The 27,986-nt window shown below is 58.0% G+C and overlaps 2 protein-coding genes across 4 annotated transcripts in view; one reads left to right on the top strand and one right to left on the bottom strand.

The window, feature by feature from the left end:
• The window catches only part of PITPNM3 (PITPNM family member 3), a 44,456-nt gene extending 21,710 nt beyond the window's left edge, over nt 1-22,746 (top strand). For all 3 annotated transcript variants that reach the window (XM_066634987.1, XM_066634989.1, XM_066634990.1), the window contains exons 5-20: nt 3,706-3,782; nt 4,371-4,606; nt 6,445-6,634; nt 7,710-7,829; nt 8,276-8,457; nt 10,136-10,311; nt 11,409-11,579; nt 12,465-12,659; nt 13,070-13,218; nt 13,690-13,806; nt 15,707-15,823; nt 16,027-16,175; nt 16,657-16,806; nt 17,365-17,548; nt 18,306-18,434; nt 19,034-22,746. In XM_066634987.1, the coding sequence (XP_066491084.1) occupies nt 3,706-3,782; nt 4,371-4,606; nt 6,445-6,634; nt 7,710-7,829; nt 8,276-8,457; nt 10,136-10,311; nt 11,409-11,579; nt 12,465-12,659; nt 13,070-13,218; nt 13,690-13,806; nt 15,707-15,823; nt 16,027-16,175; nt 16,657-16,806; nt 17,365-17,548; nt 18,306-18,434; nt 19,034-19,342 (2,651 nt within the window). In that variant the 3' untranslated portion in view covers nt 19,343-22,746. The remainder of the gene's footprint in view (nt 1-3,705; nt 3,783-4,370; nt 4,607-6,444; nt 6,635-7,709; nt 7,830-8,275; nt 8,458-10,135; nt 10,312-11,408; nt 11,580-12,464; nt 12,660-13,069; nt 13,219-13,689; nt 13,807-15,706; nt 15,824-16,026; nt 16,176-16,656; nt 16,807-17,364; nt 17,549-18,305; nt 18,435-19,033) is intronic.
• A 2,157-nt stretch (nt 22,747-24,903) lies between these two features.
• LOC136659367 (C-C motif chemokine 5-like) lies at nt 24,904-26,671 on the bottom strand. The gene is made up of 3 exons (XM_066636504.1): nt 26,584-26,671; nt 25,740-25,848; nt 24,904-25,041 (listed from the first exon to the last, which is right to left on the bottom strand). The coding sequence occupies exons 1-3, from the start codon at nt 26,669-26,671 to the stop codon at nt 24,930-24,932; spliced, it is 309 nt and encodes a 102-aa protein (XP_066492601.1). The 3' UTR covers nt 24,904-24,929.
• Nucleotides 26,672-27,986: the final 1,315 nt, after the last annotated feature.

Below are 27,986 nucleotides of genomic sequence, written 5' to 3'. Positions count from 1 at the left end.
TAGTTGGGAGGGGTAAGAACTAGGAGGGCTGGCAACCAGACCACTCCGAGAAGGTTCTGTCCTCAAAGGTTTCTGATTGGACAGTCTAAATAAGTCTGAAGTCACCTCAGCACTCTTAGCATGAGAAGTATAATAATGAGTGCCCAAGGGGTGTGTCTGGTCCTTCTGGGACAGAGTTTTTGGGTGCAACTTCCTGCCCAACCCTAACCCTAACCCTAACCCAAGCTCCACTGTCTACAAAGGGCACCTGGCCTCATAGATAGCTTTGGGGCTAAAGGATCTACAAGAGTAACTGACCCAGGTGAGAGATAGGGATTAATAGAGACAGCCAGCTAGCTTTATTATTTTATTGCTGATATGTTTCCTAGATGTTTATGTCTCTAGCATTTGCTGCTTATGTAACCTTTTTTGTTGCAACCTTCAGTCTCGAAAGACTATGGTATCGCACTCTGAAAGGTTATGTAACCTTATGTACTTAATAAACTAAAACCTCTTTTACTAAGTTGTTTCATTGTCTGTTGGGGACAAAGGTCCAGAATCCTGCCTAGCCGTTCAGCAAGCTACCAAGTGCTCATTGAGGACTAGTAACTTGAGGACTGAAGCTTTAATTGGAGAAAGCGCTCAGTGCCTGCAAGGGATAGAGTTAAGCCTAGAGGGTCTCAGTGTCCCTGGACTGAGGCACTGGCACATACAGGGTGGTGGCAGTACTACTGGACAGGGGGGCCTTGAGGGCTTTAGGGTTCGAGAACCAAGAACTCTGAGCACCCCAAACCCCCTAAGTTTGCGACACCCCCCTCGAGTGGTTTTCCTGACCGCACTGCCATCTGTGCTTGGCATGGGCACGCTCTTGCTCGGTCTTGCTCATGGGCATCTCTGGCACCAGAGTCACAGCTTGTCCAGCTGAGGCTTGGATGGATTTGCTGCCCCTCCTTGCAAAGCGGTTTGCCATTCAAGGCCCTCTGTGAGCCTCAGCCGGCAGCATCAGGCTGTTGGTCCCGTTTCTAAGGTCAGCAGCATTTTCTGGCTGGTGGTGTGTTTTGCTGCTGAAGGTGCCGCCAACCAGAATGGTTTTGGCTCTGCCATCCTCACGGAAATCCAGAGTCAGGCGCCTCCTCTGCTGCTTCTCCTGAAGAACATCAGACTCTCCTCCTCCTTTGGCTGTCTGTGGATTCTTGTTCTCAGGGATTCTGCTTTCTCAGGACTGGATGGAACCCGCTGTGGTACTTTGGATGCTCAGCCTGAAATGATCTGTGGAAAACCTGGAGGACCAGGTCTCCACTTCGTGCCACCTGTGTGATGGGATCTCCATGGCAACTCCCCACACACAGGACTTGCACCAACTTGGAACGCAGCACCTCCTTGCACCAAGGAAGCGAATGGACAGCTCTTGCTTCAAGTCTCCACTTCTGCCACTGGAAATGGGCCAGTGTGGAGATGCAGAGGTCTTTGGCTGGTCCCCAAAAGGCCAGAAGGGAGACCCTGGACAAGATGGCGCTGTGATCCTGAAGGTCCATCTCTCCCCTCATGCTGCAGCCTTTGACTTCTGCCCCATCTTCAAAAGCGCTATGCAGGTGGGAAGCCAGCACAGCAGGGCTGCAGGAGAAAGTGTGCCCTCTTTGCAGGTCCTGGCACTGGGCTTTTTGTCTGGCGTGGGAGGGGCTTCACAAGTGTGTTCTCCATGTGTCCGTTCAACCTCCACATTCCCACCTTGATCAGCAGTGCGCGTTGGAGCACTCCAGGCCAGTCACAGATCAGGCACGGAGCTCCTGGAAGGAGCCAGGTGGAGATTTCAAATGCGTCTTTCAAAATCCTTTTCTGTAGAAAACTGGCCCGGCCAGAGAGACCTGCCTCCTTGACATGCTAGTTTTCAGGGCCAGGAGGTGCTTTTGGCTGGACAGGTCTGAGCATCTACAGGTGGTCTGCCCTGCCATCTCAGCTGGTGCCATCCCCAGAATGCTGCACCGTGATGGCATGTTAGAAATGGCTCTGCAGCTCTGGCCTAAACTGGGAGCAGGAAAGGCGACTGGATTCTGCAGGTCCACAGGCAGCGGCTGTTCATTGCAGTGAAGTGGGATGGGGCATTCCTTGCTTCCCCCTCCCCCCAGAAGAACTGGCACTCCCTCTTGACAACAAGAGAGAGTGGGATTCCATCCTGCAACTGACACACCTGGAGAAAAAGTAGCCCTGAACGGCTGGGGAGGCAGTCGGCCCTGGTTTCCGGCTGGAGCAGCTTGAAGGACAAGCCCAGGAGGCCGGTCAGGTCATTCTCCCAACAGCCTGCAGAGTGGGCTGACCCCGGGAGGCACTGGGCTCTGCTCTGGATGGTTTTCACCCTCGACCCTCGTCTTGCTGGGGCGAGGGTGGGCTCTGCAGGGGTCCCTTGTCCCCCACACCAGCCTCGGGCAGAAATCGTTTCCTTTTTCTGAAGAATGCGGCAGTGATTGCAACAAGGCCTCAGCTCACAGGGGCAGCCAGGCGAAATGTCCCCCTCGCCCCTCAGCCCCTGTTGCCTGTGCGTAGAGGAGGTTTCGGTCTCTGCAGGGGGGGCATAGCTGGGTCCTTTGGTGGCGGTTGGGTGCCCATCATGGTGTCAGGCAGGTGCTCTAGCCAAAAGTGCACATGGGATGTTCTTCTCATCACAAGGGCAAGCCCCCTTCTTCCTGGCCAACACAATTATTGTTGGCAATATTTTCCTATTTGGTGATAGGGGAAGCAGAGTAGAGTAAGCAGCGGGGGCCCCCTTTTTGGTATCACCCCTCCCTCACCCAACTGACTGCTATCAGTAAAAGGCAAAGCAGAGGCAAAGGCTTGTTGAAGTCGTAAAGAGAAGTGGTTTACTCCTGGTTCCCTTGAATGCGTATTTACAGCATCTGATTAGGATCAGAGGTTCAGCTAACACTTAGAGATGGCAAGACCCTGGAGCTGCCTTGCCCTGCAGGCCTTGATGGCGTGGGCAGCAGAGCCCCTGGGATGCACATCTTAACAGTCTGTGGTCAGAGGACTAAAGGGAATCTGCTCAGAGGGGAAAGGGAGGAAAAAGGGTTAGGGTCACACCCCATCTGGACAGTGTCCTGCCTCTTCTGGACAGCAGACAGAATTGCACCAACTCCAACAATTATCAGGTGCCCACCGACTCTTTTTTGTTTAGAGGAAAGAGCCCCCGCTAAGCCTCCTCCGGAGTCCTCTCTGAAGGCCTCCTCTCCCGAGAGGCGAGATGGATGGCAAGTGCTGGGCTGTTTGGGGCAGGGTGCCTCTCAGTGTGCCTGCCCCCGGGGGGGGGGGAAGACCTTTGAATTGCCCCCAGCTCTTGGACACGCCCTGCCTAAACTGTTGTTCCACTGCTAGTGGGCAGTTCAGAACTATTGTGGGTAGTTCAGGCTGGCTGTGTGTGAACCCCAAAGGAGTGCAGGTTTCCTAGCCACAAAAGACCAGACAAAGAAAGAAACATTCTCCCGTCTCCCTGCAGAGCGGTCTCTCCTGCCACCCCCGTGGGGCCATGACTGAACGGACTTGTGGCTCTCAGCGTGGCACAGGGTGGCCAGGTCTGGGTCCCCCTCGTGCTCAGCACCTCCTGCAGGCGGGGTGTGTGTGTGTGTGTGTGTGTGTGTGTGTGTGTGTGCACAGTTTTTTGGGATGTGGTTGATTTAAGAGGCAGTGTTTCGGTCCTTGAAATCATTTGATGTTTTCCTGCCACTTTCCTTGCAGGGGAATTGTACAGAGCTTCTCTGAGGAAGCAGCGGTGCCCTGCGCAAGGCAGCGTAGAGATCCATGAGGACAGCGAGGTGAGGCTGGTGCTCTCCAGTGAAAGGCCTCGGGCAGGTTTTCCAGCAGTGCTGGGATCTGGCCCCCCCAGAGGGCCTCCTGTTGGGTCTCGAGAGAAGGAAAAGAGTGTTTTCTTGGCAACTTGGGCAGTGTGGTGCCCTTGATGTGCTGGATTAGCCTGTGGTGCCCAGGGCCACGCAGGTCCTGCCAACCTCCTTGTGTGCAGAAGGGAGGAGCCGCCTGTCTGGCATCAACTTACAAGCCCCCACTGGCCCCCAGGCCCTGATCTTGCCTGCAGGACTTTCCACTGATAACCCGTGTGTATGTGTATGGGGAGGATTTTGGCAAAAGCCTCCTGCCCTCAGTACTGGTTATATTTGCTCCTCCTCACAGGATTTTGGAAGGTCCCAGCTTAAAAGTGGGGGTGGGGAAGGATGTTAAGTGGTCAGCTGACAGTGGTGAAGGCTTCTGGGAAATGGGCAGAGGCACCCAGGCCACTGCTGGACCCAGCCGTCTGTCAGGGCCGTCCTCTGTGGGTGGAGCGTCTCCTCCCCAGTGACTCTGGCGTGAGACCCGCCCGCCACTCCGTTCACTTCTTTCCCTTTCAGGAAGGGGGGCGACGGAGGAGCTGCAACACCCGCACCCTGATCCTGGTCCTCCACGGGGGCAACATCCTGGACGCGGGAGGCGGGGAGCTGAGCAGCAAGGTGGCCGACGTCCACACCTTCGCCTCCGTCCTCGAGCGGGTGACGCGGGCCCACTTCCCAGCCTCCCTTGGCCACATCCTGGTCCGCCTAGTCCCCTGCCCAGCTGTCTGCACCGAGGCCTTCTCCCTCGTGGCCAAGTGGGTTCCTCAGCCTTCTCCAGAGCACTCAGCACCTTTCTGTGGACTGGGCCTGGGCGAGGGAAGGAGCTGTGGGGGAAAGAGGCAGAGCTTGGCTTTCCTGGCCTCTTGCTGGTGCTCTGTGGACTTGGGGTGGTTTGGGGCAAGTTGGCCTCTGTCTTCCAGCTGGAAAATGGGCACAATAGTGACTTGCCTCAGATGGGAGGGCAGGCTGGAATAGGGCTGTGATGCCCTTACAGACTGAAAGCACCAGGTGAGGCAGCAGAAGGACCAACTGCAGGGTTGTGTGGTGCGTGGAAGTGGCAGGTGTGGGGCCGTCAAGGGTGGACTGCTGTCCTTCGCAGCTGGCGCTGGCTGTGTGTCTGGGCTCTTCTGCATGCCTCTGAGGTCCCTGAGGAAATTCCCTCAGACTTGTGGCTCCGCAAGTGGCTGGTGTGGCTTTTGGATGCTGCTTCTGAGAAGGGAGTGCGCAGCGGGGGCACTGCAGGGTTTGGGCCGGGTTGCGCATGTGCTGACAGACCGCTGAAGATGTTTCCTCCCTTAAAGCCACAAACTGGGTATTGTGTGGGGGGAGATACTGAGATGGGCCACGCATGCTCATTTTCCACCTGGGAGGGTTGTGTGCGGAGTTGTTGACAAATGTCCACACACCCCTCGGACTTCAGTGGCTGTTGGGGGGCAGTGGCTGTCCCTGGCTTCGGCGAGTCATATGAAATGCATGCCGAACCTCTTCCTGGTCCTTGATGTCCCTCTGTTGGGCTGCTTCATCCTTCACCCCTCTTGGGGGGCTGATTCCAGCCGTCCCTGGCTGCAGCTGGGGGTGGAGCCCTTCTGATGAGCCCCCCAGCCAGCCAGCATGCCTCTTCCCAGCAAGGTGGGGCACCAGCTGCTGCCCCAGTCTTATTTAGCACGCAGGATTGTGTGAGATGTAAGGAAAACCTGGGGGGCTGAGCTTGCAGCTGCAGTTGCAGGAGGGCGAATGTTCCCGCCTCCTCCTCAGTCTCCCCAGCAGAACTGGCAGGCACCGCACTGACTCTGTCCTGCTGCCGGCCATTGATCTCTGCTGCCCTCTCAGCACTTGCTGCTCACGACAGTCCAAGCTGGGAAGGCCGGTCTGTTCGCCAGATCCCCTGTGCTTCAGGAGTGCCGTCAGCAGATCAAGAAAGCCCCCTCTGGGCTCTGGCTGTTGTGGAAGTGTTTCCTCTCCCCTCTTCCGTTGGCTTCCTTTGCCCTCATTGACAGCAACACAAAGCCAAGTCTGAGTCAGCAAAGACTTAGCAGTGTGAGCAGCAGGATTCCACTGGCCGTGTGAGGCCAAGAGGGGCGAGAGAACTGCCTCTGGGCACGTGCAGAGTGGCTTTTGAAGTAGGATAGAGCTTGGGACTTGAGGCAGAAGGGAAGCCTGCTGCGGCCAAAGTGCTTCAGGTTGGGCCTTTGGGCAAACTGCAGGAAGGAGGCTGAGCCAGAGGGCAGGGTCTTGCGGTGCAGGTCACACAAGCACCTTTGCTGGTGTCGAGAAAGGATGACGGCCGAGTGCCTCCTTGCTCCACTTCGGGTCTGATCCAGAGAGGAGGAGGGCATAGATTTTTCCGCCCCTCACAAGGGATGTGCTTGTGTATTCCCCCAGCAAGGAGGCAGAACATCCCACACACGCACACACACACACACTCCGGGGAGCCCCTCGTGATCCGAGACAGGCCGGTGCTTCCTCAGTTCCCGAGTCTTGCTGCTGATGTGCTGGTGCATTTGTTTGTCTCTCTGTCTCTCTCTCCTCCCTGCGCACCTCCCCTGTAAATGCCATTCGGGGTGCCAACACCCGCCTGCGCCCCCTCTTGCAGCCTCAATCCTTACAGCTGTGACGAGACGCCTCTGAGCGGCAGTGAGGACCACGTTCCGCTGGCCGCCTTGCCGCTGCTGGCCATCTCCTCCCCTCAGTACCAGGATGCCGTTGCCATGGTGATCAGCAGGGCCAACCAGGTCTACAGCGAATTCCTCCGATCTCCTGACGGCACTGGCTTCAGCGGGCAGGTACAGCCAACGCTCGCTGTGTCGGGGGGGGGCACTGAATGGTGCGGGGCAACTGCTCTGGCTCCACCAAGCAGAGCGGCCTGCTCGGGGCTCCCACCTGGCACCCAACCCCAAGCTGTCCCGGAACCTGTCCGCAGCCTGCCTCTTCCCCTCCTGTCTCAGTCTTGCTGTGCCCAGGGATTTGCAGTGTTCCCTGAGCAGCAGTGCTGAGTCAGGGGAGGGCTGGCCGGCCTCTCCCCAGCCACCCTGGGGGGGCAGCGCAGAGGCGCCTAAGAATAAACTCAGGAAACAAACTCCAGCCCGTTTCATGCCTCTCTGCTCCCCCTGCAGCTGCTGCCAGGAGAGCTTCATACCTGGAAACCCTGGTTGCCCCCTGTGGAGCTGGCACTAAGTCACATGCAGCAATTGGGCCAGCCTGCCAGCTCCATGTCACAGGGCATGCCATGGAATTGGGTATCATTCATGCTGCCTCTGGCCAGTGCTGCCCTTGGAACCTGTCCTGCCCCAGGTCACTGCCTCTGCAGGGCAGGAACAGAGCAGCTGCAGCAGGAAGGGGTTGTGTTGGGCTGACTCCCCAGGGCTCCTCTAGAGAAGGTGTTGGGAGGAGGGATTGTGTGGAAAGGCCCGATGTCAATCTGCTTCCTAGAGGGAGCCAGGCAGGAGTGATAGCAGAAAAGCAGCTCAACTGTTGCTGAAGCCCCAGCACACTCCGGCTGAGTCTTGCAACTCCTTTCTTAGAACATGAAGCAGGTCAGGAGGTCCCATCGCTGGGCCCCAAGTGCATGTGCTCCCACAGCCCGTAACTGGAGCCCACTGCATGTGCTGAGAGTCTGGCGACACTGGCAGACTGGAACTTCTTAGCATGGTGTGGGGGGGGGAGGGTTTTCCACAGAGCCCTCAGCAGGGCAGAGAGTGGGTGGTCCTCTTTGCCCATTGCTACCTGAGCCCCTCCTTGTTGCTGCACTTTGGAGAGGCCCAGCCCAGTTCCTCCTCTCTGCTAGCGTCAGGAGGGGGAGGGCTGATGCCCAGGGCTCTGCTGCAGGTTGACATGCTCGCTGCTCTGGCTCTCCCCCAGGTGTGCCTCGTTGGGGACTGTGTGGGTGGCATCCTGGGCTTTGACGCCATCTGCTACAGCACGGGGCCAGCAGATGAGAGCCAGGCCAGCAGCAGGCGTGGCAGTGCCAGCAGCGTCCAGGTATCCCGCCTGGGGGGTTGTGCAGGGGCCTGACTGGCAGTTGCGGGAGTTTGTGTGCAGAGTCCCGGTTTCCCTGGCAGTGACAATGCTGGGAAGCCGCAGGGAGCCTGTCTTTGTCCCTGCCTGACCTGCTGTGTCCCGGCTCTGAGCCCCTTGCAAAACTTTCTTTATGGGGGGGGGGGTCCACTGTGGCAGCAGAACTGATGGCAAACTACTATAAAACGGCCCTGAAGATGTTCTCCGACTGCAACCCCCCTGCAGCCTTTCCCCTTCTGTGCCCGTGTCCTGGCGTGGGTGGGTGTTGAGGGCTGCATGTTGCCACTGTAATGCTCTGCCTGTGAAGAAAGACCCCTGTGAGGGGCAGGGACACGGCTCCTCTGTGCCCCATCATGGCAACGCTTCCCTGTGGGGGGGGGGAGAGGCTCTCAGGCTCCCTCTGCTTCCAGGACAACCCCCTCGCCACAGAGGACTCCGGCCTGGCTGGTCTGAAGCGCCTCAGCAAGAGCAACATCGACCTCTCGGGGGTGGCGGAGGACCAGGAGCCTCGGCAGCTGGCACAGCGGAAGCAAAGCGACTGCTCTGGCTACGGCTGTGACGCTGTCTCCCAGCACCAGGCTTTTCTGTCCAGGTGAGCCCAGGCCCACTGAGGAGCTGGCGTGCACTGGGGGGCTCTGCAAGGGAGCGGGCACCGGGCAGAACCAGCCCTCTAGGAGGAGCTATGGAGAGCGTTCTGCAGCAGGAAGGTGTTTGATGGGAGTCAGGAACACAGGCGTCCCCCCAGCCACTGGAGTTTTGTTCCGGATCCCCCGGATATCACGAATCTGCAGATCCTGGGGGGGGGGGGGGCAAACCACTTTAAAAACGTGCAGAAAGTTTTTTTAAAGTCCCAGATAGATTTCGCTACCGTCGCACAGTGTTTTGAGGGCTCCGGGCAATCTTCTGAGCTCCCTGCAGCCTCTTCCGGGTCACATGGAGGTCTTGCATAGCTCACCCAGGCTCATCCCAGAATGCATTGCAATCTGGTTCACTGAAAAAGCAAATACTAATGGTTTTGATACTGATACAATACTAGTGCAGGTCAAATATTGGTGCATTTGTTTTCTAAAGTTCTATGTGTGCGTATAAGGCTGCAGTCCTAGCCACACTTACTGAGGAGTAAGTCCCATTGACTAATGTAAGCGTGGGATTAAACTGCTAGTGTGTTAAGTGATCCTTAGGGTGAGCATTAACTTCTGTAACAGAGGGGCCAGCCAGTGGTCGCCTGGGCCGGAACTTGCCCTAAATGCAAAGGTGCCTTGGCCGGTCCTTGGAAAAGCCTCTTTGCAATGGGTTCTCCATGGCCATCAGACAGTCCCGCAAAGATTGGGCCCTGTGGGCCAAGGAAGGGCAGAAGTGTCCCAAGAGGGGGGCCACCACTTCTTGCAATCAGTTGAGACTTTGAAGGGGCCATGGGGCAAAGCCGCCCTCCAGGCTGAGTGGGGCTTTTGGAGGTCAGAGGCCGCACCTGAAATTGCCCTGGGCTCGGGCCCCTCTCTCCACACCCCAAGTGCAATCAGCTAAAAGACAGCCCCAACTCCTCGTTAACCAATGGAAATTCCTTTCAAATGCTTCAGAACCAGGGGACATCCACTAAAATTGAGTGTTGGGCGGGTTAGGACAGACAAAAGAAAATATTTCTTTACTCAGCGCGTGGTCGGTCTGTGGAACTCCTTGCCACAGGATGTGGTGCTGGCGTCTAGCCTAGACGCCTTTAAAAGGGGATTGGACGAGTTTCTGGAGGAAAAATCCGTTATGGGGTACAAGCCATGATGAGTATGCGCAACCTCCTGATTTTAGGAATGGGTTAAGTCAGAATGCCAGATGTAGGGGAGAGCACCAGGATGAGGTCTCTTGTTGTCTGGTGTGCTCCCTGGGGCATTTGGTGGGCCGCTGTGAGATACGGGGGGCTGGACTAGATGGGCCTATGGCCTGATCCAGTGGGGCTGTTCTTATGTTCTTATGTTCTTGCTGGAAGAGGCACTCTGTCCAGTAGTGGTGAGCCAAAGGTGAGGGAATGCTTCTTATGCCACGAGGCCTCCCATACCCTGTCTGTGACTTCGGGAAGCAGAGCGGCTGCTTCTGGCTTCAGAGTGACTGGGCACGTGGCTTGCCGTTCAGCGGCTGGTCCATCCGGTTATGGATGCAGGTGGCTGTTGCAGCCCTGTGACTGACTGTGTGAGGTGTGGCTGCAGCCTGGGGTGGGATGTGGGGTGCAGCCCCGTGTGCAGGTGAGCCAATGCTCTCTCCTCTCTCTCCCCCCCGCCCAGCATCCACTCCACAATGTCCACTGAAGATACAGACGACCCCCCCACCACCAGCTCCCCCACTCTGGCAGATGCCCAGCTGCAGCGCTTTGAGTTTGAGGTGTCCGACTTCTTCCTGTTTGGCTCGCCCCTGGGCCTGGTGCTGGCAATGAGGAGGATGGTGCTGCCCGGGCTGGAAGGTGAGCCGGTGCCAGAGGTCCTGCTGCGAAGAAGGCTGAGTGTGTGCTCTCCTTCCACCCCACCCCATGACCCAGAACCTTTTTGCCATTTTTTTTTCTTTCTGTTGGGGGAATGATCAGGTGACTCCTCCATGGGGAGGTGGGAGAGAAGCAAGAAGGAGCAGGAGGTGCCTCGGGATGGGCAGGGTGGAAGGGATCATGTCAGGAGAAGCCAGGCTGGCCGAGGGGAGTATTGCCCAATGGTTAGTGCACACACTTCTGCGCTTTTCATGGGGACAGCCGCTGAATGGGAAAGCAACTTGCAGTTCCAGCAATCACCCAGTGTGAGGGGTATTCGCCCAGTACCCAGGAACAGACACCAGGTAGGCAAAGCGTCAAAAGATGATTCATTTATTAACGATCTAGAAGAAAATGAATCAAACCAGGCTGAGGGGGGAGGAGTGCAGGCAGGCCGGCAGGAGAGGCCTGACCTCTGCTGGATGGACTCGAGCAGAAGCCTGACCAAACCAGATGCAGTGACCAGCAGTGGCCAGCAGAGGGCGATGGGGGTGTGGACTGATGGCCCCTCAGCTGGCACCGTGCAGGATGGGCTTGGGCTGCCAGAGCATCCCTGCGATCAACCTGCATTTCTTCACTGGAAATTCAGCTTCTGATTGGTGCCACGTTTGCGCTCTCCTCCCCCTTCACCCCTTCAGGCTGGTCACCCTTTACCGTCTCTCCATGCAGCCCCTCCCACTCCTGCAGCAGCCAGTCCCCTCAGACTGCTCAAAAGCTGAATTTCCAGGTGCGCACCCCGCACCAGTCAGTGCCTGCAGCTGGGCCAGCTGAGGGGCGATCGGTCAGTCTTCAAGAGGTAGAAATGTTTATGCCTCACCTCCTGGTAAGCTGCCCGATTGTCAGTGGGTCTCCTGTGGGCCAGCTGTTTTGCTGGCGTAAGTCCGAGGAGAGCTGTGGCATGTTGGTTTGCAAAATGGGGGGGGGAGTAGGATCCATAGAAAGTTGCTGCTGCTGGTTCCACCCCTCCTGTCCTTGAACTGCTTTCCATTCCTCCCCCTCCCTGCCTTCCGACCAGCGTGCCCTCTTCCTTCTCATTCCAGCCTGCCAGGTCCACCCTGCCTGCAGTCAAGTGTACAGCCTCTTCCATGCCGCTGACCCGTCCGCCTCCAGGCTGGAGCCCCTCTTGGAAAGCAAGTTCCACCTTCTGCCTCCCTGTCCTGTGCCAAGGTACCAGCGACACCCGCTGGGAGACGGGCAGCTCCACCTCCTAGGTATCATTTTGAACTTTTGTGTTGTGCGGTGGCTGTGAGGTGCAGGTGCCCTGCTTGGACAGGAGCCCTTCTGGGGTCACGGGGGCTCAGAACGACTCACGACAGCGTAGGCAGGGATAGGTGCAGAAGAGTGGCCACCTGCCTTCCTCCCAAAACATTCCTGAGAAATCTCCTTCCAGTGAAGTCTCTGATGCCCCCTACACTTCCGTTCCCTGCCATAGCCAGGCTCAGGACCTGCCACTCTCTGCCTCCCACTTCCTGTCCCGCCCTCTGCTGTGTCTGTAAGAGCAAGACTGAGCCAAAGTGCTGGGCCTGCCTCTGCTCTCCACGTGTCACCCCGGGTATGCTGGCAGCTCTGTGGAAATGCGGATCCTGAGGTTCCCCAGGGCTTTTGCTCTGAACAGGACTGGAGGGCCGCTCAGCCTGTGTTCACCCAGCCAGGCTTCAGGGCGCCCACCTGGCTGGAACCAGGAACGGCATTGCTTGTGCATCAAGCCAGTGCAGCCAGTCAGGATGCATCTCGACACACAAGTGCTGGTGTGTGAGCAATGGTCTGGGGACCCTCCAGGCCCCAGTGGGGTGTGTGTGTGTGTGTGTGTGTGTGCGGGACCTGCAACAGGAGGCACATTTAGGATTCTTCTTCCAGATGTTTGTCCCACCTTGTCTGCGAACAGAATTCAAAGTGGCTGCTCCACAGCCGTGAGCGAGGCAAAACTGCCCGCGGCCCAGTGAGCAGAAGGCCCCTCAGAGCACCAGCGCCAGGGCTGTGCTCCTCCAGCCCCTCCTCCCGCCAGTGCTCAGCCACCGAACCGAGTCTGCTGCGCTCCTTTGGGGAAGCTGCAGCTGCCACAAGCCTCTCTGCTGTTTTCCTTTCCTGCCGCGCAGCGGACACGCTGCACCGCCACAGCAGCCTGTTTGCCGAGGACAGCTCTGCCCCCCCTCCCTCCCTGGCGGGTCCTCGGCACGTGTCTCGAGGGGAGCTGCGAAGGTCGAGCCTGGGCAGTAGCAGCAGCAGTGGCAGCAGCAGCAGCGAGAGTTCAGGCTCAGCGGAGAGCCTGCTGCCCACCAGCATGACCGACAGTGAGTGCAGCAGCAGCCGGGTGGCATTTTGGTTCCCTGTCTCCGTCCAGGGGCGCAGCAGGAGCCCAGCCATGTGGGCCAGTGGTGGCTCAGCTGCCTGTCCCTCCTTGTAGGGTGTCCTCCTTGGGGCAGCCAGTAGCGAGGGCCAAGTACTGCTCCCCAAACCTATGGGTGCGGTCTGTTGGGGGGCACAGCCAGAGGAAGAGGTGGGTTCTGGGAGCAGGTGTGCCACTCGCCCGGGGTTCCTGCCAGAATTACTGCCTGGACAGGTCCTGTGAGCCTGTGCTTTGGAGCAGGCATTTCCACCCCGGGTGGCGAAGGTGGCAGCCTGGAGCCAAAGAGAGACCCTGGGATGGGAGGGGCAGTTACCACACGACACTGTCCAGCTGTCCCTCTCTCTCTCTCTGCAGTTGCCTCCAGATGGTGGGGAGCCAAGCGGATCGATTACGCCCTGTACTGTCCAGACGCCCTCACGGCCTTCCCAACGGTGGCTCTGCCGCACCTCTTTCACGCCAGCTACTGGGAGTCAACCGATGTGGTGGCATTCATCCTGAGACAGGTAGTGGCCCCTTTGCCATGCTCAGCATTGGCTGGATTTGAATCCCCACTCAGCCGTGCGGCTTGCTGGGAGGCCTGCAGCCATTTCTCACGGTCTGGCCTGCCTCACGGGGCAGGAGGGCGAGGCGGCTCTGGCACCTCTGCCTGTTGCCTTGTTGGCTCTGCTAAGGAAGGAAACGGCTCAGCTAAGAAGGTCACGCATCAGGTCAGACCTCTTTGGTCCCCAGCGGGTCAGAAGCTGTGGCTGAACATGACTGCGGCCTCTGGTGTGCAGTGGCAGGAGGTGCCCTTCCATGGTGGAGGGGAGAGGTGCACTTGCTGTCCTTGCTTGAAGACCAAGGGGCCTTGTGGGCAGGTGAAGAAGAGCCTCCCTGCTCCGCCCTCCCAGCCAGGTGCTCAAGAGCAGGCAGGCCAGGCCGGCATCAGCTGCTCCCCTACATGTGGCGTGGGGCGTTTCTTGTTCTCCTTTCAGGTCATTAGATTTGAAACTGTCGCCATCAAGGAAAGCAGCAGTCTGGACCCAGCAGCGCTCAACCCCTCAAACCCACGGGAAAAGTGGCTGCGGAAGAGGACCCCCGTCAAGCTGAGGGTGAGGAGACCCGCGTTGTGGCCCATGGGAGAAGGCAGCAGAGGTGCCTTTGAGAAATCCACTGGGAAGGGGGCTAAGTGAAGAGAAGCCAGGGAGACCCTGTGCAGGCACAGGTGCTGGAGGAGGCAGTGGGGACCCTCTCCAGTCAGCGACAGAGTGCAAGAGCAGGTCTGTCATACCAAGGGCCTCTCTCGCAGCAGAGGCCTTCTTCTCTGCCAGATGGAGCCTCCCGTGATGAGGGTTGGGTCCTCAAAGAGCAGGAGACACATGGACATAGTTGAGTTGTCTGTCAAAGCGGTGAAACTCCAGGCGCACGGCTGGTTCGGCCTCCAGGACCAGTCAGGAAAGCGTTTTGACTGCTCTTCGCAGTCTCCGTGCAGGTGTACGGGGTGGAGTCCTGCGCCATCATAAGAACATCAGAACAGCCCCACTGGATCAGGGCACAGGCCCATCTAGTCCAGCTTCCTGTATCTCACAGCAGCCCACCAAATGCCCCAGGGAGCACACCAGATAACAAGAGACCTGCAAGGCTTCCTGGGAATTGTAGTTGAGAACATGAGAACAGCCCCACTGGATCAGGCCACAGGCCCATCTAGACCAGCTTCCTGTATCTCACAGCAGCCCACCAAATGCCCCAGGGAGCACACCAGATAACAAGAGACCTCATCCTGGTGCCCTCCCTTGCATCTGGCCTACTGACATAGCCCATTTCTAAAATCAGGAAATCATCAAAGTGCAAACAGTGGAAGCTTCCAGAGCTTCATTGAGGATTCATTCAATGAATGAATTCCCCTGGCTGTGTGCCTCTTAGGGGTGGGAAGAAGCCCCTTCTACAGCTTTTTTTTACCACACTGAAGGTGCTGCAGCAGGCATAATCCTCCCAACCCTGCCTTGGTCCCTCAGAAAAACTCAAAGGCTCTGCCGCTGGTTTCATTGTTATTTCCAACTTTGTGCTAGGATCTGAAGGCCTTAAGAATGGACCTCAACAGGTGGGAAACCTTGGCCTCTGAGTGGCCCTTGGAGGCAGGCTATGCATCATGGCCTCTCCCAGTTTGAAGAGACTGGGGCAGACTGAGGCAAAGAGGCAAAGAAGGAAATCATTTCTATGATTTTAGAAATGGGCTATGTCAGAATGCCAGATGCAAGGGAGGGCACCAGGATGAGGTCTCTTGTTATCTGGTGTGCTCCCTGGGCATTTGGTGGGCCGCTATGAGATACAGGAAGCTGGACTAGATGGGCCTATGGCCTGATCCAGTGGGGCTGTTCTTATGTTCTTAAGGCCCGTAGCCAGGGTCAGACTGCACTCGCTCCCAGTGTGGAAGGGATTGTCACTCCCGAATTGGCCTTTTCAGCCACACTAGACGCTGGTCCAGAACCACCGCTCAGAGCGTGATACCAGAGTCTTCCGAGACTGAAGGATGCCAATGATGATTACAAATAGTATATATTACATTATGTTTTTACAGAAAGACCTTTTCAAAAGAAGATTAATAAGTTAATTGTTGGCAAACATGCTAAGGCTTTCAAGGCTGGAATCCATATTGAACTATAAACAGTTTTTCGGGCTGGGTGCCACGGTCTAGCTTTTTTACCTAATGGGCCTAAACCAATTCTGATGGGGGGGGGGGGGCTAACTATCACCACACTAAATCCAAAAACAACAACTAAAACTCAACCTAAAAGGCCTAAACCTAAAACTAAAACCAAGCTAAGAACTTTAAAAAACTCAAAAACACACTTGAAGCTGAAATAACTAAGGATTAAAACTGAAACTAAACCTATATTGATGTTTAGTTTCTAGTTTCCAGTTTCCAGTTTTATTGGTCAACCAGACCCCACCAATTGCTGTCGTGTCCCCCCCCCCGCCCCGTGCCTCACTGCCCGCCTGCTCTGCTTCCAGAACGTGACTGCGAACCACAGGTCGAACGACGTCATTGTGATGGAAGGCAGCCTGCAGTGCCTGGTTGGCCGGTTCATGTACGGCCCCCTTGACATGGTGGCCTTAACAGGGGAAAAGGTAAATCTCCTAGGGGGCTCTCGCTTCCTCTGGAGCCTTTGGCAGACCCAGCAGTCGCCCTCGATGATGTGGGGGGCTCTGAGTCTGTGGGCGCAGCCATCACTGGGGAAAGGCACGGCGCCCTGAATGGGGGATGGGGTTCTGCTGGCCTGGATCCCACCTGTGGGCGCCTCCCACGGTCCTGCCTTCTGTTCCCCTCTGAGGTTGACGTCTTCATCATGACCGAGCCCTCCTCTGGCCGGTGGGTCTATTTCGACACAGAGATCACCAACAGCAGTGGGCGGGTCTCGTACAACATCCCCAAAGAGAAGAGGCTTGCGGTGGGCGTTTACCCTGTTAAAATGGTGGTCAGGTGAGACAGGAAGTTCTCCACACGCAACGTCCAGCAACCCCCCAGCAGGATACAGGCAGCCGGCCCTTGGCAACGTGACCCAGTCGCAAGGCCGCCTGGTGTGGTGGTGCCCTTTGGGGGCAGGCCACGTACCCTAAGCTCCTCTGGACTGCTGGCGGCTGCCATTTCCTTTCAGAATTCCCCCTTCAGTGACAGCACACTGTTACGCAGCATGTTCTGAGGGGTGTTCCTCCAGCAGAAATGGCCTCCAGCTCCCACAGGGACGGGCCTGGCTGCCTGTGGCTGGCACAGCAGCAGAGACGTGTGAACGGGCCAAGTGCTTTGGCTATCAGAGCTCACCCCAGTTTGGCCAGTAGATCTCCCTTGACAGGTGGCGCGTGGTTAAGTATTAACTTCCTGGGAAGGATCGGGGCCCTTGGTCCCTGCAGTAGCAGCAAACCTGACACCCCCTCCTCACCCTGTGCCCCTCCCGCCCCCACAGGGGAGACCAGAGCAGTGCTGCTAGCTATCTGACGGTGCTCCCGCGGGGGATGGAGTGTGTGGTCTTCAGCATCGACGGCTCCTTTGCTGCCAGCGTCTCCATCATGGGCAGCGACCCCAAAGTCCGGGCCGGAGCGGTCGATGTGGTCAGGTGAGTGGCTCTTCTTGGCTCCACTGCGAGAGGGTCTCCCGCCTAGTCTGCAGAGTGCAGCGGTTGGGTTGGGTTGGGTCCCAAGAAGGATGGGGCAGCCACCCAGCAGGGGCCAGGCAGTTGTCTCTCTCCAGGAGCAGAAAAGAGGAGCTGGAAGGGGGGGGGTACCATTGTCCTGGGAAAAGAGGCCAAGAGTTGGGCCTCTCAGGTCCCTGAGGGAGGGGACAGGCTTGGGCTGAAAGGCTGGCCAGCCTGCAGGTGCTTCCAGCAAGCAGGGTGTCTTCATCTGGCTTGTGGAGGGCTTAGGGAGGCCACAGCCAGCGATAAGCCTTGGCTGCCTGGGCCAGGAGCCAATCCTGGAAGGAGGGCCTTGGGCTGTGCAGCTGTTTTCCAGACAGCTGAGTCCAGCCCTTTGGAGGGGTGCATGGCTGGGCCCTCAGCACTCTGGGCAAACTGCACCAGGGGCATCCATGGCCTCGGACCTCCCTCCCTCCCGCCCTAATCCTGGCCAGCGGCAGGCGGTCTTGTGAGAGCAGCCCCTCCCCTCTCCCCCCCCAGGCACTGGCAGGACCTTGGGTACTTGATCCTCTACATCACGGGGCGCCCAGACATGCAGAAGCAGCGTGTGGTCTCCTGGCTGGCGCAGCACAACTTCCCCCAGGGGATGATCTTCTTCTCAGACGGGCTCGTTCACGACCCTTTGAGGCAAAAGACTATTTTCCTCCGAAATCTGGTGCAAGAGGTAGGTGTGACGTGGCTCCTCCCCCCCCCCCCGCTTGGGCCCTGGGGGACTGGGTGCATTGACTCGGTGCCAGCCTTCCCGTGCTGTTATCAGCCATTGCTCTGAACAAGTGTCTTCTGCATGCCCAGAATGGGCTTTGTGCTGCCTGCTTGTCTCGGGGGATGTGGTGCACCTCACCTCTGGGGCCTGGAAGGGGGCTGTGGGCCTGTGGTGACTCCCTAGCCTCTGGGCTTCCTCCTGGCACAAGGTGTAGAGCAGATGAGAGCAAGGTTCCCCTCCTCCAGTTCACTGTTGAGGAAGGACCTTGAGAGAGGAGGGCAGCAGGGAGAGATCCCAGCCTCCTCTCCTGAGCAGGGCCTTGTCTGCGAAGGAGCCCAGCTGGGGATCTCCTCCTCCTGGGGGAAAGGCCTGCGCGGCCGCTTTTCCTTGTCTTTCAGCAGCAAGCAAAAGTCTTTTAGTGCGAAAGGTGTTTGGCGCCTCTGAGCCTCTGCTCTGAGATCTGGATGTTTCGGGGTGGGCGGAATCTTGTCTCTCAGCTGCTGCTTGTGTGTTTGCGAGTCTTTCCTGGTCTTGTGATGTTGCGTTTCCAGAACCAGTGCTGTCTGACTCCACCCCGAGGTGTGGTGTGGGCCGTTGGGACACATGGGCGTTACAGAACCAGGACCACGTACGACCAGCACCCGGGGCCCAGGCAGCCCTTGCCGCCACCCCTGCAGGCGGAGCGGCTGACACCTGTGCCCCTCTCCCTCTTCTCCAGTGCCACATCAGGATCTGCGCAGCCTACGGCTCCCTGAAGGACATCTCCGTGTACAACGTCCTGGGCCTGTCTCCGTCCCAGATCTACATTGTTGGCCGGCCAGCCAAGAAGTACCAGGCTCAGTGCCAGGTGACTATCTCTGCAGGCCTGGAGGGACCTCTGTCATGCGTGGGCTGGGGGCCCTGAACAGGGACACAGAGGGCAGGCTCTGGGCCCCACAGTGGTCTGAGGGAGGCAGGGAGATGAGCACTGGCTCCTGTCCCCAGGGGCACCGCACACAGGTTGGCCTGTGATTGTGTTGGCAGAAGCTGCCCTCTCGTAGGTGCGAAAGCCCCACAGCTTCAGGGAGACCCAAGCGCAGGCACAAACCCCCTCTTGGGGTGCTGCAGCTGCCCCCAGGTGGCCCGCAGACAGCCTTAGCTGGAGGGAGGGGCTGCTCAGTCCTCGCTCTTGCTTTAAACAAACCGCATGTTGGGGACACAGCCACACTCTGGTGGCCACTTCCAGGGCTGCGCTGGGTCATTGGTCAGCTCCGTTCGATGAACTGACAAGGTGCCCTGGCATAACTGGGCAGCACCCTTCAGGGATGCATCCCTGCCCTGCTGATGCGTCCCTCAGCAAAGCGAGCCTTGTGCCAACGGAAGCTCTCACTTGGCAGGACTGCGTGGCAGTGCCCGTGGCCACACTCAGGCCTCTTCCTCATGCCTCCCTCCCCGCCTCTGTTCCAGTTCCTGGCTGAAGGCTACGCAGCCCACCTGGCCTCCTTGCAGTTTGGCCTCCACTCCCGCCCCAAGAAGAACAACTCGCGCATGATCCTGCGGAAAGGCAGCTTTGGCCTGCACTCCCAGCCCGACTTCCTGCGCAAGAGGAACCACCTCCGGAGGACCATGTCTGTCCAGCAGCCCGACCCGCCTTCCGTGGCCCCCAAGCCAGAGCGCGCCCAGAGCCAGCCCGAGTCGGACAAAGACCAGGACCGGCACCCCCCTCCCACAGCGTGGGCAAGAGGCGGGACCCACAAGTTTGAGTCTGCTCCATAGTGAGCAACAGGGTCGCACAGTGGCGCGGGCTACGAATGGCGAGCAGCACACGGGCATGGCGCACCTGGAGGTGTGCCTGGGTCCAGGTGAGAGCAGCCGGAGCCCTGGCAGCTCTGAGCTTCTGCCTCCTCCGCTCCGGGGGAATGTCCCGTTTGTGTACAGTTGCGACGTGTTCAGAGTGCAGAGCTTCCCGTCTCTGGGGCTGCAAGGCACAGGCTGGTCTGTAAATGTTTCTTTTGTGACCACATGTGCAATAAAGTGGGGGGAGGGGAGTTGATCCTAGAGCCGGTGCTTGAGGATGCCCCACACCCACCGCGGGTAGCCTCTGTGTCAAAGAGTAGCAAGGCTTGTGACTGCTGCGCGCTGGGCCAGTGACTCTTGGAGGACCGATGCCAACGGAGGGCTCTGGCACCAGAGGGAGGCGCTGGGTGCGCATGTGTTATGCAGGCGAGGCTCTCTCGGGCGCCTGCAGCCCAGGCTTCTTTCCATGCTGGTGCCTCGTCACCAAAAACAGTCTTGGATTGTGTGTTTTGAAGAAGACACAAAAGCCAAGAGGCAAAGTGCACATGTGGGAGCCCATGAAGAAGCAGACCTGCTGCCTCTCTGATAAGAACTGCAGAAGAAAGGTGCCCTCTTGGGGAGGACAACCAGCAAGCGTGGGCATTCGGGTTCTGGAGGCCACTGCCCAGCATGGAGTGTGTTTTCTGCTGCACCTGCTGGATGTTTTCCACTTGTTTTCCCAGAAAACCAAATCGCCAGGACCCTGCCGACCCTTAGAGGTCTGTGCATGTCCCAGCCTGCCCTGGGTGTCGGAATTGTGCTGCCTGCTGCGTTGGGTGGGGCGTGCCGGCCTCAGGTGGTGAAGAGCCCAGGTGCATGGCCAAGTTGGCCATCCTGTTCACCCCTCCCTCCATGCACGTGGCCCCATCTCCCAGTGGGTTGCCCAGCAACTGACCCCTAAATCTAGACCCTCGGCAGACACCAGCCAATTTCTCTGGCCCTCCTAAGCCTGGCAGTCTGGCTGCTCTGCCTCCTAACCAGGCAGAATAGGGCCCTGGCAGATGGGGTAGGGCTGGGTGCGTTGCATGAGGAGGGAGCATCCCTTAGCCTGTCCTCTGCCGGCTCCCGGCAAGAATTCTGGGCTGACTCAGACTGGGGGGGGGGGGAACTCATCACACTAAGATTCCTGCCAATCAAGGAGAGGGTCTGCAGACAGAGGTGTTGAAGAAGAAAGGTTGAAGGATGCAGACCTGTGGTTCGGTTGGACTCCTCTGCCCACCCTGTTGAGGGGCATTGCATTGCAGGGGGTGCTCTGCACCAGCTGGCTGGTCACCAAGCAGGGGAGCGCCTGTCAGTTGCAAGGCAAGCAAGGCATGTGGGGCTTGGTTGCTTGACTGCCTCTCCTGGATGCTCACAGGCGGGAGGGAGTGCTAGGAAGCCAGCTGCTCCAGGCCATGGCTGGTTTCCAGCCAGTGGGACCAACCGGGCCGGCACCTGGGGAATGAGTCTCGTCAGATACGCAAAACACCGCGTTGCAGATTTCACAGACAACAGCAACAATTTAATGTTCTGAATCCTAAGAAGTCAGTAGTGTCGGTTTATTCCATTTATACTTTGACATGGACTATGAACTCAGGGGGACCCCACCAAAAAATGTTTCCAGTTGGGCCCTGCAGTTCCTCAGTCCAGCCCTGCTCAAGACGCCCCTCCCTCCTCCCTCCTGAAGAACACCCTGCATGACGGTCCTTGCTTTGGAGAGCTCTGTGCAGGTCTTGGTCTGACTGAGGCTGCACTCCCTCTGCAGGAGCTGGTCTGCCATTCAGGGCTCTTCCTGGATTCTTCACGGTCCCTGGATGCCCCGGGGTGGCAGTGGCCTGGGCGCTTTTCCCTACTTCGGCTGGTGCACCAACTGCAGCCGTATGTGAGTCGGTCAGACCCGGCTGGCCAGAGTGGTCCATGAAGACTCCCTGGTGTGCGCTCTGCCTGGGCCCATCCTAGAATGGTCAGAGATTGCACTTGGTGCAGCTGTGGCAGTTCACGTGGATATGGGAGCCTCGGTCAGAAACGGCTCCTGGGGCTGCACGGAGTGCAGGTTCTGGTGTTGACCCTTGAAGCCCTTCCTGCCTCGGAGGTGGGGGCCTTGAAGTCAGAGACAGCTGTTGGAGGGGACCCCTGTGGCAGTGCCACAGCTATGGAAGTGAAGGGTGGAGAGCACCCCTCCCCCGTGCCAGTCTTCTGGGGCCTGAGCACCTTTCTCCTGAGGCCCTTTCCTATTGTTTGATGCATCGTTGGGAGCTTATCCTGCTATTGTGCTGTTATGTGGTGTTTGACTGTTTATTATGTTGCGTTTATGATTTTTCGTATGTTGGCTGCTGCCCTGGGCACCTGCACCTGCATCACGAGGAGAATGGTGGCCTAAGAGCCTTCTGGACAGAGAAAATAAATGCCAGTGGACGGGGAGCTCTCCGCGTTTCATGCAGCAGGGCCTCCTTGGCGCAGACCGGCTGCTCTGTCCCAAGGCCCAGTCCCCTTGCGTGAACTGGAAGCGACTCTTCCCCTCCCATTCTACCCCAATTCCTTGCACCCCAAGGACAGGGAGGGGCAGGATTGGTGCGTCTTAGGAGGCATTCAGGCACTCAGTGTTTGTCTGCCAGAGTACCAGTCATGGACCCCTTGGGTGGCTGCACAGCAGTCTTGTGGCCCAGAGGGCCCTGCGTCAGCCCAGTGATTGAGGGGCTGCGCAAGGGGTCAGTGGCGAGTGGCACCTTCTGGAAGCATGGCCCCCAGCCTCTGGGGCACAGCCACAGCCTGGCCACAGCTTTTCCAAGTGGTGTTTGCCTTGGCTGCGTGGCATGGTGTCGTCCAGGAGGGGTGGTGGGCTGCTGCTGCAGTGTCCTTTCCGTGCTGTGCTGTGCCCCAGCAGACACGGCCAACCTGCCCTGGAACCAAGAGGGGATGCATTCCTCGGCTGGCTGCGGGATTCCAGGCTGGGTCAGGCTGCCTGCTCGGCTCGCAGTGCATCTGGACTGCAGGAGAGGTTCCGCCTTTGTGGCCTGGGTCAGACTCCTATCCCTTGTCAGCAGATGGGAGCGTCATCACAGGTCATCAATATGCGCTGCCTTCCAGGAGGGGCTTCTCCCCCCTTAGTGCACGTGTCCCTTTCTGGTGACCAAGAAGAGCAGCATCTCAGTGGACAAGAGAGCCCCACCACCATGAAAGGGAAGTGGCAGGCAAGCGCCTCGGACCCCTCCAGGCGCCATCTAAACGTGCACGCTCAAATGAATGTTCACGTTTTTCTGGCACGATGTTGGCAAAAGGGGCCTCCTTGACCCTTTGTGCATTTCATCCGTAGTGTTTGGTGCAAGCTGAGGGGTCGTGCTTGCCTCTAAGTGGGGAGGAATGTGTAGGGCTCATGGGGGGAGGGTGGAGCTGGAGGAGGAGGAGCTAAGAGAGTTTCCGGACAGGGAGGGCAGCCAGTTCTCTGAAGGCCTCTGACCAACAGGCGGGACAGGTTCCTGTGGTGGGAATTCTGTAGCCAGGCCTGCTTGGACCTGAGAAGAGGCCAGCAAGATGCTCCCCTCCCTCAGGCCACGCCCAGCCCTCCTGCAGGATCGCTCCCTGTCCCTTCCCACTCCCTGGGGCTGAGTGCTGCCCTGCCCTGCCCACTGAGGCCAGCTGCACGGCCTTGGTGGTGGGCTCCCTGTTAATGACACCAACACTTGCACAAGAATATCCCATGGGATATTGCTGTTCTGGGGTGCCTCTGGTCATGCCCTACCCTCTCCAAGATCCTGGAAAGATTCCTTCCAGGTGGGGTCACTGGTGCTGGCAGCAGCAGCTGGAGAGGTTTTTCCCCCCACCCCAAACTGGGAGATGAAATGAGGTGACTGGGGAAACCCAACCACTGGCTCAGCCTGTTGCTAGGGTGCTGGAAATGGCCACGGCTGTTCAAGAAGCAGTGCATCTTCTGGGCAAGGGGGAGATGCCCGGCTCTGAGCTTGCTGGCTTTTTATCAGCCAGGCAATGGTGTCCCACGGGGGTCCAGGCTGCATGGGGGGGGTGACACCACTACTGGGCAAAATTGTGAAATCTTGGTGTTTTTGAATAAGCCAGTCATGTTACATATCATACGATGTGGAATTTCATTCAGAATACAATGAAACAAACCATTTGAAATATCTGTATTTTATCAAACGTTATAAAACCAAAAAACCATAGAAGGAAAACACAACTGCCTTATGTAAGAAAAAGTGGAATAAATTTAACTCAAAACTGACCACTGAGACTGATTGTCCCAAGAGCCAATGATTATTATGCCACAGCAGGGAGCCAGTCCGTGGCTCAGAGCTACTATTAGAACTCCTGTTCAGTTGTGAGAGTGTTAAATACATAAAGTGAATGGAGGTTACACTGACCTTAGTGATGCCTCTGCATTTAGGCTGTTTGTATTTACTTATTTAAAGGATTTTTATACTGCTTTTCTAAAAACCCAGAGCGTTGTGATATTGTCATTTATTCTGTATGGACGGGTGCAGGAGGAGGTCTCCCATGGGGGTGATGCAATGAGCTCTCGCACTGGCTGACCAAACCCCAGTGAGCCTCTGGGGCTGCTTCCCACGTGTTGCACTGCTGGTGTTTTTACCTGTTCCTCCTCGTTTTTAAAGGAATAAGTCTTGACTGTCCGTCTATTTGTTCCTATTCAGTTTTACAGAAATAAATACATGAGTACATACATTTAGGCTGCGTGTGTGATATTGTAATTTAAAGAGGCCATTTTAATGATGCGGGGGTGGGGTGATGATGATCACCATGCCGACCATGTGGGGGTGTTTCCCCACCCTCTGCATGGGAGGCGATCGATCATGGGGGCGATGCGCTGGCCTCCCACACCAGGTGACGGAAACCCTAGTGACACCACTGCTACCAGGAGCAACCCTGGCAAAGAGATCAGGCGCCAGAGCACGGCTGGCTGGGGGCACCCTGAAAGAAACGGGAGGGAGGGAGGAATCCGAGCCAGGCAGCATTAGTGGCAATGTTGGAGCTGGGTTTGAACACAGTCTCCGGAAGCGAGTGGAGTCCAGGAGGGCGCCCCACCCCATCTGCCCCGCTTCCCCAGGCGCCCTGCTCCCTCTGCCCCCTCACCCTCTTCCCAGGGGTGCCCAGTCCCCACCCTCTCGCCTTCTCCCCGTGACGACACAGCACTGGTCTGTTTCCAGAGGTGCTGCTGTGTGTAGGAGGCGGCACTGGGGTGCAAAGTAGCCTGTGGGCAGTCGGCCCAAGCTTCTCTCCACAGGATCACCAGGAAAGCTTTCTTGGCTCTCTTTGCCTGAAATGTGGACAGATCCAAGTTGGCCACGACCCCCGGGCCCTGAGACGTAGCAGCACACCCACTGGCTCCTTCACAGAACCTTCAGACAGCTGGATTTTACCAAGATAAAAACCAACAGCGCGTGCTTGAAAACAGTCGGCTTTAATTTAAACAGATGCCGTCCTGCCAACATCCAGTTATCAGCGTGTCCTTGCCAGAAAAACTCTCACACGTGGAGAAGCGGGCGGGCGGGCGGGCGCTCTGGCCCCTCTCTTCTTCCTACCCTGTAGCAGCAGGACGGGGGTGCCGGCTCGACAGGAGCACGATGCGGTGCTGGGTCCACAGTTCGTGGGGGTTGACGCAGACCTGCCTGTTCCTTTTTGTGACAAATCTGCAAAGAGGAGAGGGGACTTTTGGGAGCCCTCCAAGAAGTGGCGCTGGAGCCAGGCTCCTGCTGGAACCCCTGGACCGGCCTTGCCAGTCACTGACAGTCACCCGCTGTTGGCTGAGCCCACTGGCAAGGGGTGGGGGGCTCAACCTCAGAAAGGGCATGGCTTGCCTAAGGCTGCCTCCCGGTCCCTCCAGGGCACTAGCAAGAGTCAATAGGGGACTTCCTAAGGGAGGATACAGGGCCAGCCCCAGGCCTCCTGACTCCAACTGCTGCCCCACCCACCTGGAGCTGCACCAGTCTGCCCCTCTGACGGGGGGGGGGGGTTGGAGATCTTCTAGCCCACTGATCTCCCTCCTCCAGCTTCCTCTTCCACCCCGCCCCCTTTTTCAGTCCAGGACACAGGAGTGGGGTGGGGTGTGGAGATGAGAGGGCAGGTGGAGGCGGAGCCCGCCCCACCGCCAATCAGCTGCCTGAAGCGAGCACTAGGCTGGCCACAGGGCACTGCCACTCCAGCGAGGGAACGGCCAGGGCATGAAAGACGCATTGGTCTGCCAGTCACGTTCTGCAGCAGGAGGTGAGCTTGGCTGCCCCCTGCAGAGCCTCGGGAAGCAGCCAGCCATGCTCTTGAGCACCCAACAGCCACCCTTTGGCGAAGGTCTGGCCCATGCAGAATTATTCCTCTAGGATATGCTACTCACATGACAGCCGGCAGGGGACACTTGTTGCTGGTAAGTTTGTAGGATGCCAGGATGCCAGCCGGGAGGGGCTTCTTGGTGTGGTATTTAGTGCAGCAGACCGGATTTTTCTCTGGAAGGAGGAGGGGACATTGAGGCCTTCCTATGCTCTTCGACCCTCAAAGGACCCCTTCCACTGGCACAGGTTGGGGTCCCTGCGGGGGGCTCCTGTTTGCTAGCAAGTGGCTGGTGGGAGGGTGTTCCAAGGTCTGATATTACCAGGGCACAACACGGTCCTCCACCTGCCATTCAAACAATGACTTCCAGCCCAAAGCCAAGTGGCAGCATTTCAGCGTTTCACTGTGGGGGGCGCGTGTGAAAATGCCACAGGAAAACTCAGCACAGTGTCCTCTGGAATGTCCATGATTCCAAGGTAGTGTCACTGCACCAGTTCAAGGCAGAGAGCTGTGTTCGGGGGCATGACGACAACTCAAGTATTTGTGCGCCCCTCACCCGCCAGTCCAACCTCAGCGGGGCTTGGTGCGAAGCCGTTACAACCAAGACCTCCCCCCACACACAGCGTGGATCTGCTTCACCCTCCCTCCCCGGCCCATCCTGGCTGCAGCCCCCTCTCCTCTCCACCAAGAGGAGCCCTGGGAAGGAGGGAGGGGCCCCTCGAGCAGGGCTGGAGCAGACCCTGCTCTCCATGGCCTTGTGCTCCCCACCACCACCACGACTGCAGCACGAGCCACCTGAAAGCCCATGGCTACCTCCACCTGCTGCCAAAATGAATTTATTCCCCCCCCCAGTCCCAGGTGGATGTGCCTGAACTTGCCCTTGAAACGGTGCGAGGCACGCAAGGACTCACCCGTGGAGAGGGCCTGAGAGGAGCAGATGAAGGTGGCAGCGACAGCAGCAGCCACAAGCAGGAGGGCAGCAGCCAGAGTGGACCTCATGCTGGGGCAGTCAGGCGTCCTCCACGCTGCCGCCCCAGAGCACTCCCACACCTTTATACAGCCAGATCTGGAGGGGGAGGGTGGGGGCGAGTTCTCCAGAAACCAAACCAGAAGTGGTGACGTCTTGGAGACCGCATTCTGCTAAATCCAAGCACCTCCAGATGGCATCTCCTGGGCTCCCAGATGAGGAAGGAAGTCAGCAGCTGCAGCTGGACAGAGAGCTGCAATCCCTCTGGGGCTGGCAGGCAGGTCAGAGAGAGAGTGCCTTGTCAGGACCCCCAGCGACGGACAGGCAGCCACTGCGCCCCCTGGCACTGCCTGGAAGGAGCCATGGACCACGCTGGCATGGGAGGGCGAAGGGCTGCCTTCGCACTCCTGCGGGGTTTGCTCCCCAGTCCTGTTGCCAAGCCACGGACCCTTCACCCCACCCCTCTCATCAGATGCTTACTTTGGGGTTCAGCTGCAGGTGGGGGGGCTCAGGTCAGCCCTCTGCCTCAGTTCCAGCTCATTCAGCCGGGGCCGCCTGGCCACGAGTGCAGGGTGAGCGGTGGGGGGAGGGGGTCACCCTAGGAACTGCAGGAACCAACGCAAAACACTGCATTTACGATTTATTTATAGAATTTCCATCCCGTTTTCTATCCCAGCAAAGGGCACTCAAGGCGGCTCCACCCCCATGGCCCTCCCTGCTCACCAGAAGCAGCAGCAGCCGTGAGCCCAGGGATGACGGCACCCTGCACAAAGCGTGGCACCCAGAAGTAGGTGGCGGTGACGTGATGATATCACTGCCAACTGCTTCTAGGGGGGTCGTTCTGGGGGGACCCAGGCAAGAAGGGGCTGGGGCTGGGCTGGGCTGGGCTGGGCTCCAAGGCTGCCAGGTGGGCCTTGAGGACTGGGGCGCAGCAGCACTGTGGGCGATCCCCGCTGCAAGGCGGCCAGACCCCAGCAATGCCAGCCCTGTGAACGGAAGCCTCCAAAGGCAAGGAAGCCTCCGAGGCTGAAAGAAGAGGGATGGCTCAGCGGGCCACTTCTGTACCGCAGAACCTTTCAAGAAAGGTCAAGGAGCAAGTGCTGCACTGTTCCCGTTGCTCTTTCTCTAGTGCAGGGGTGTCCAAGCATTTTGGCAGGAGGGCCACACCACCTCTGTGTCGGGGGCCAGGGGAAAAAGAATTTACTAACATTTCAAATTTACATAAATGGATAATTAGATATGGAACTTCTATGAATGAATGAATGAAGGTCTTGCACCAGCTCAAGGCCGGCCTTTCCTTCGCTGCCGCATCACAGATGTGAAACAGCAAGCAGTGGAGGAAGCCCT

The sequence above is a fragment of the Tiliqua scincoides genome, chromosome 8 (genome assembly GCF_035046505.1).
Source record: "Tiliqua scincoides isolate rTilSci1 chromosome 8, rTilSci1.hap2, whole genome shotgun sequence".
NCBI classification, from domain to species: domain Eukaryota; kingdom Metazoa; phylum Chordata; class Lepidosauria; order Squamata; family Scincidae; genus Tiliqua; species Tiliqua scincoides.
The sequence above is the reverse complement of the archived record's forward strand: the minus strand, read 5'-3'. Positions and strand labels throughout refer to the sequence as shown.

Excerpts from the sequence above, each read along its gene's own strand:
- LOC136659367 (XM_066636504.1), bottom strand. The coding sequence starts at position 26,671 with ATGAGGTCCACTCTGGCTGCTGCCCTCCTGCTTGTGGCTGCTGCTGTC. Across the intron at positions 25,849-26,583 it reads CTCTCAGGCCCTCTCCACGG|AGAAAAATCCGGTCTGCTGC; the intron begins GTGAGTCCTTGC and ends TCCTCCTTCCAG. Across the intron at positions 25,042-25,739 it reads TGTCCCCTGCCGGCTGTCAT|ATTTGTCACAAAAAGGAACA; the intron begins GTGAGTAGCATA and ends TCCTCTTTGCAG.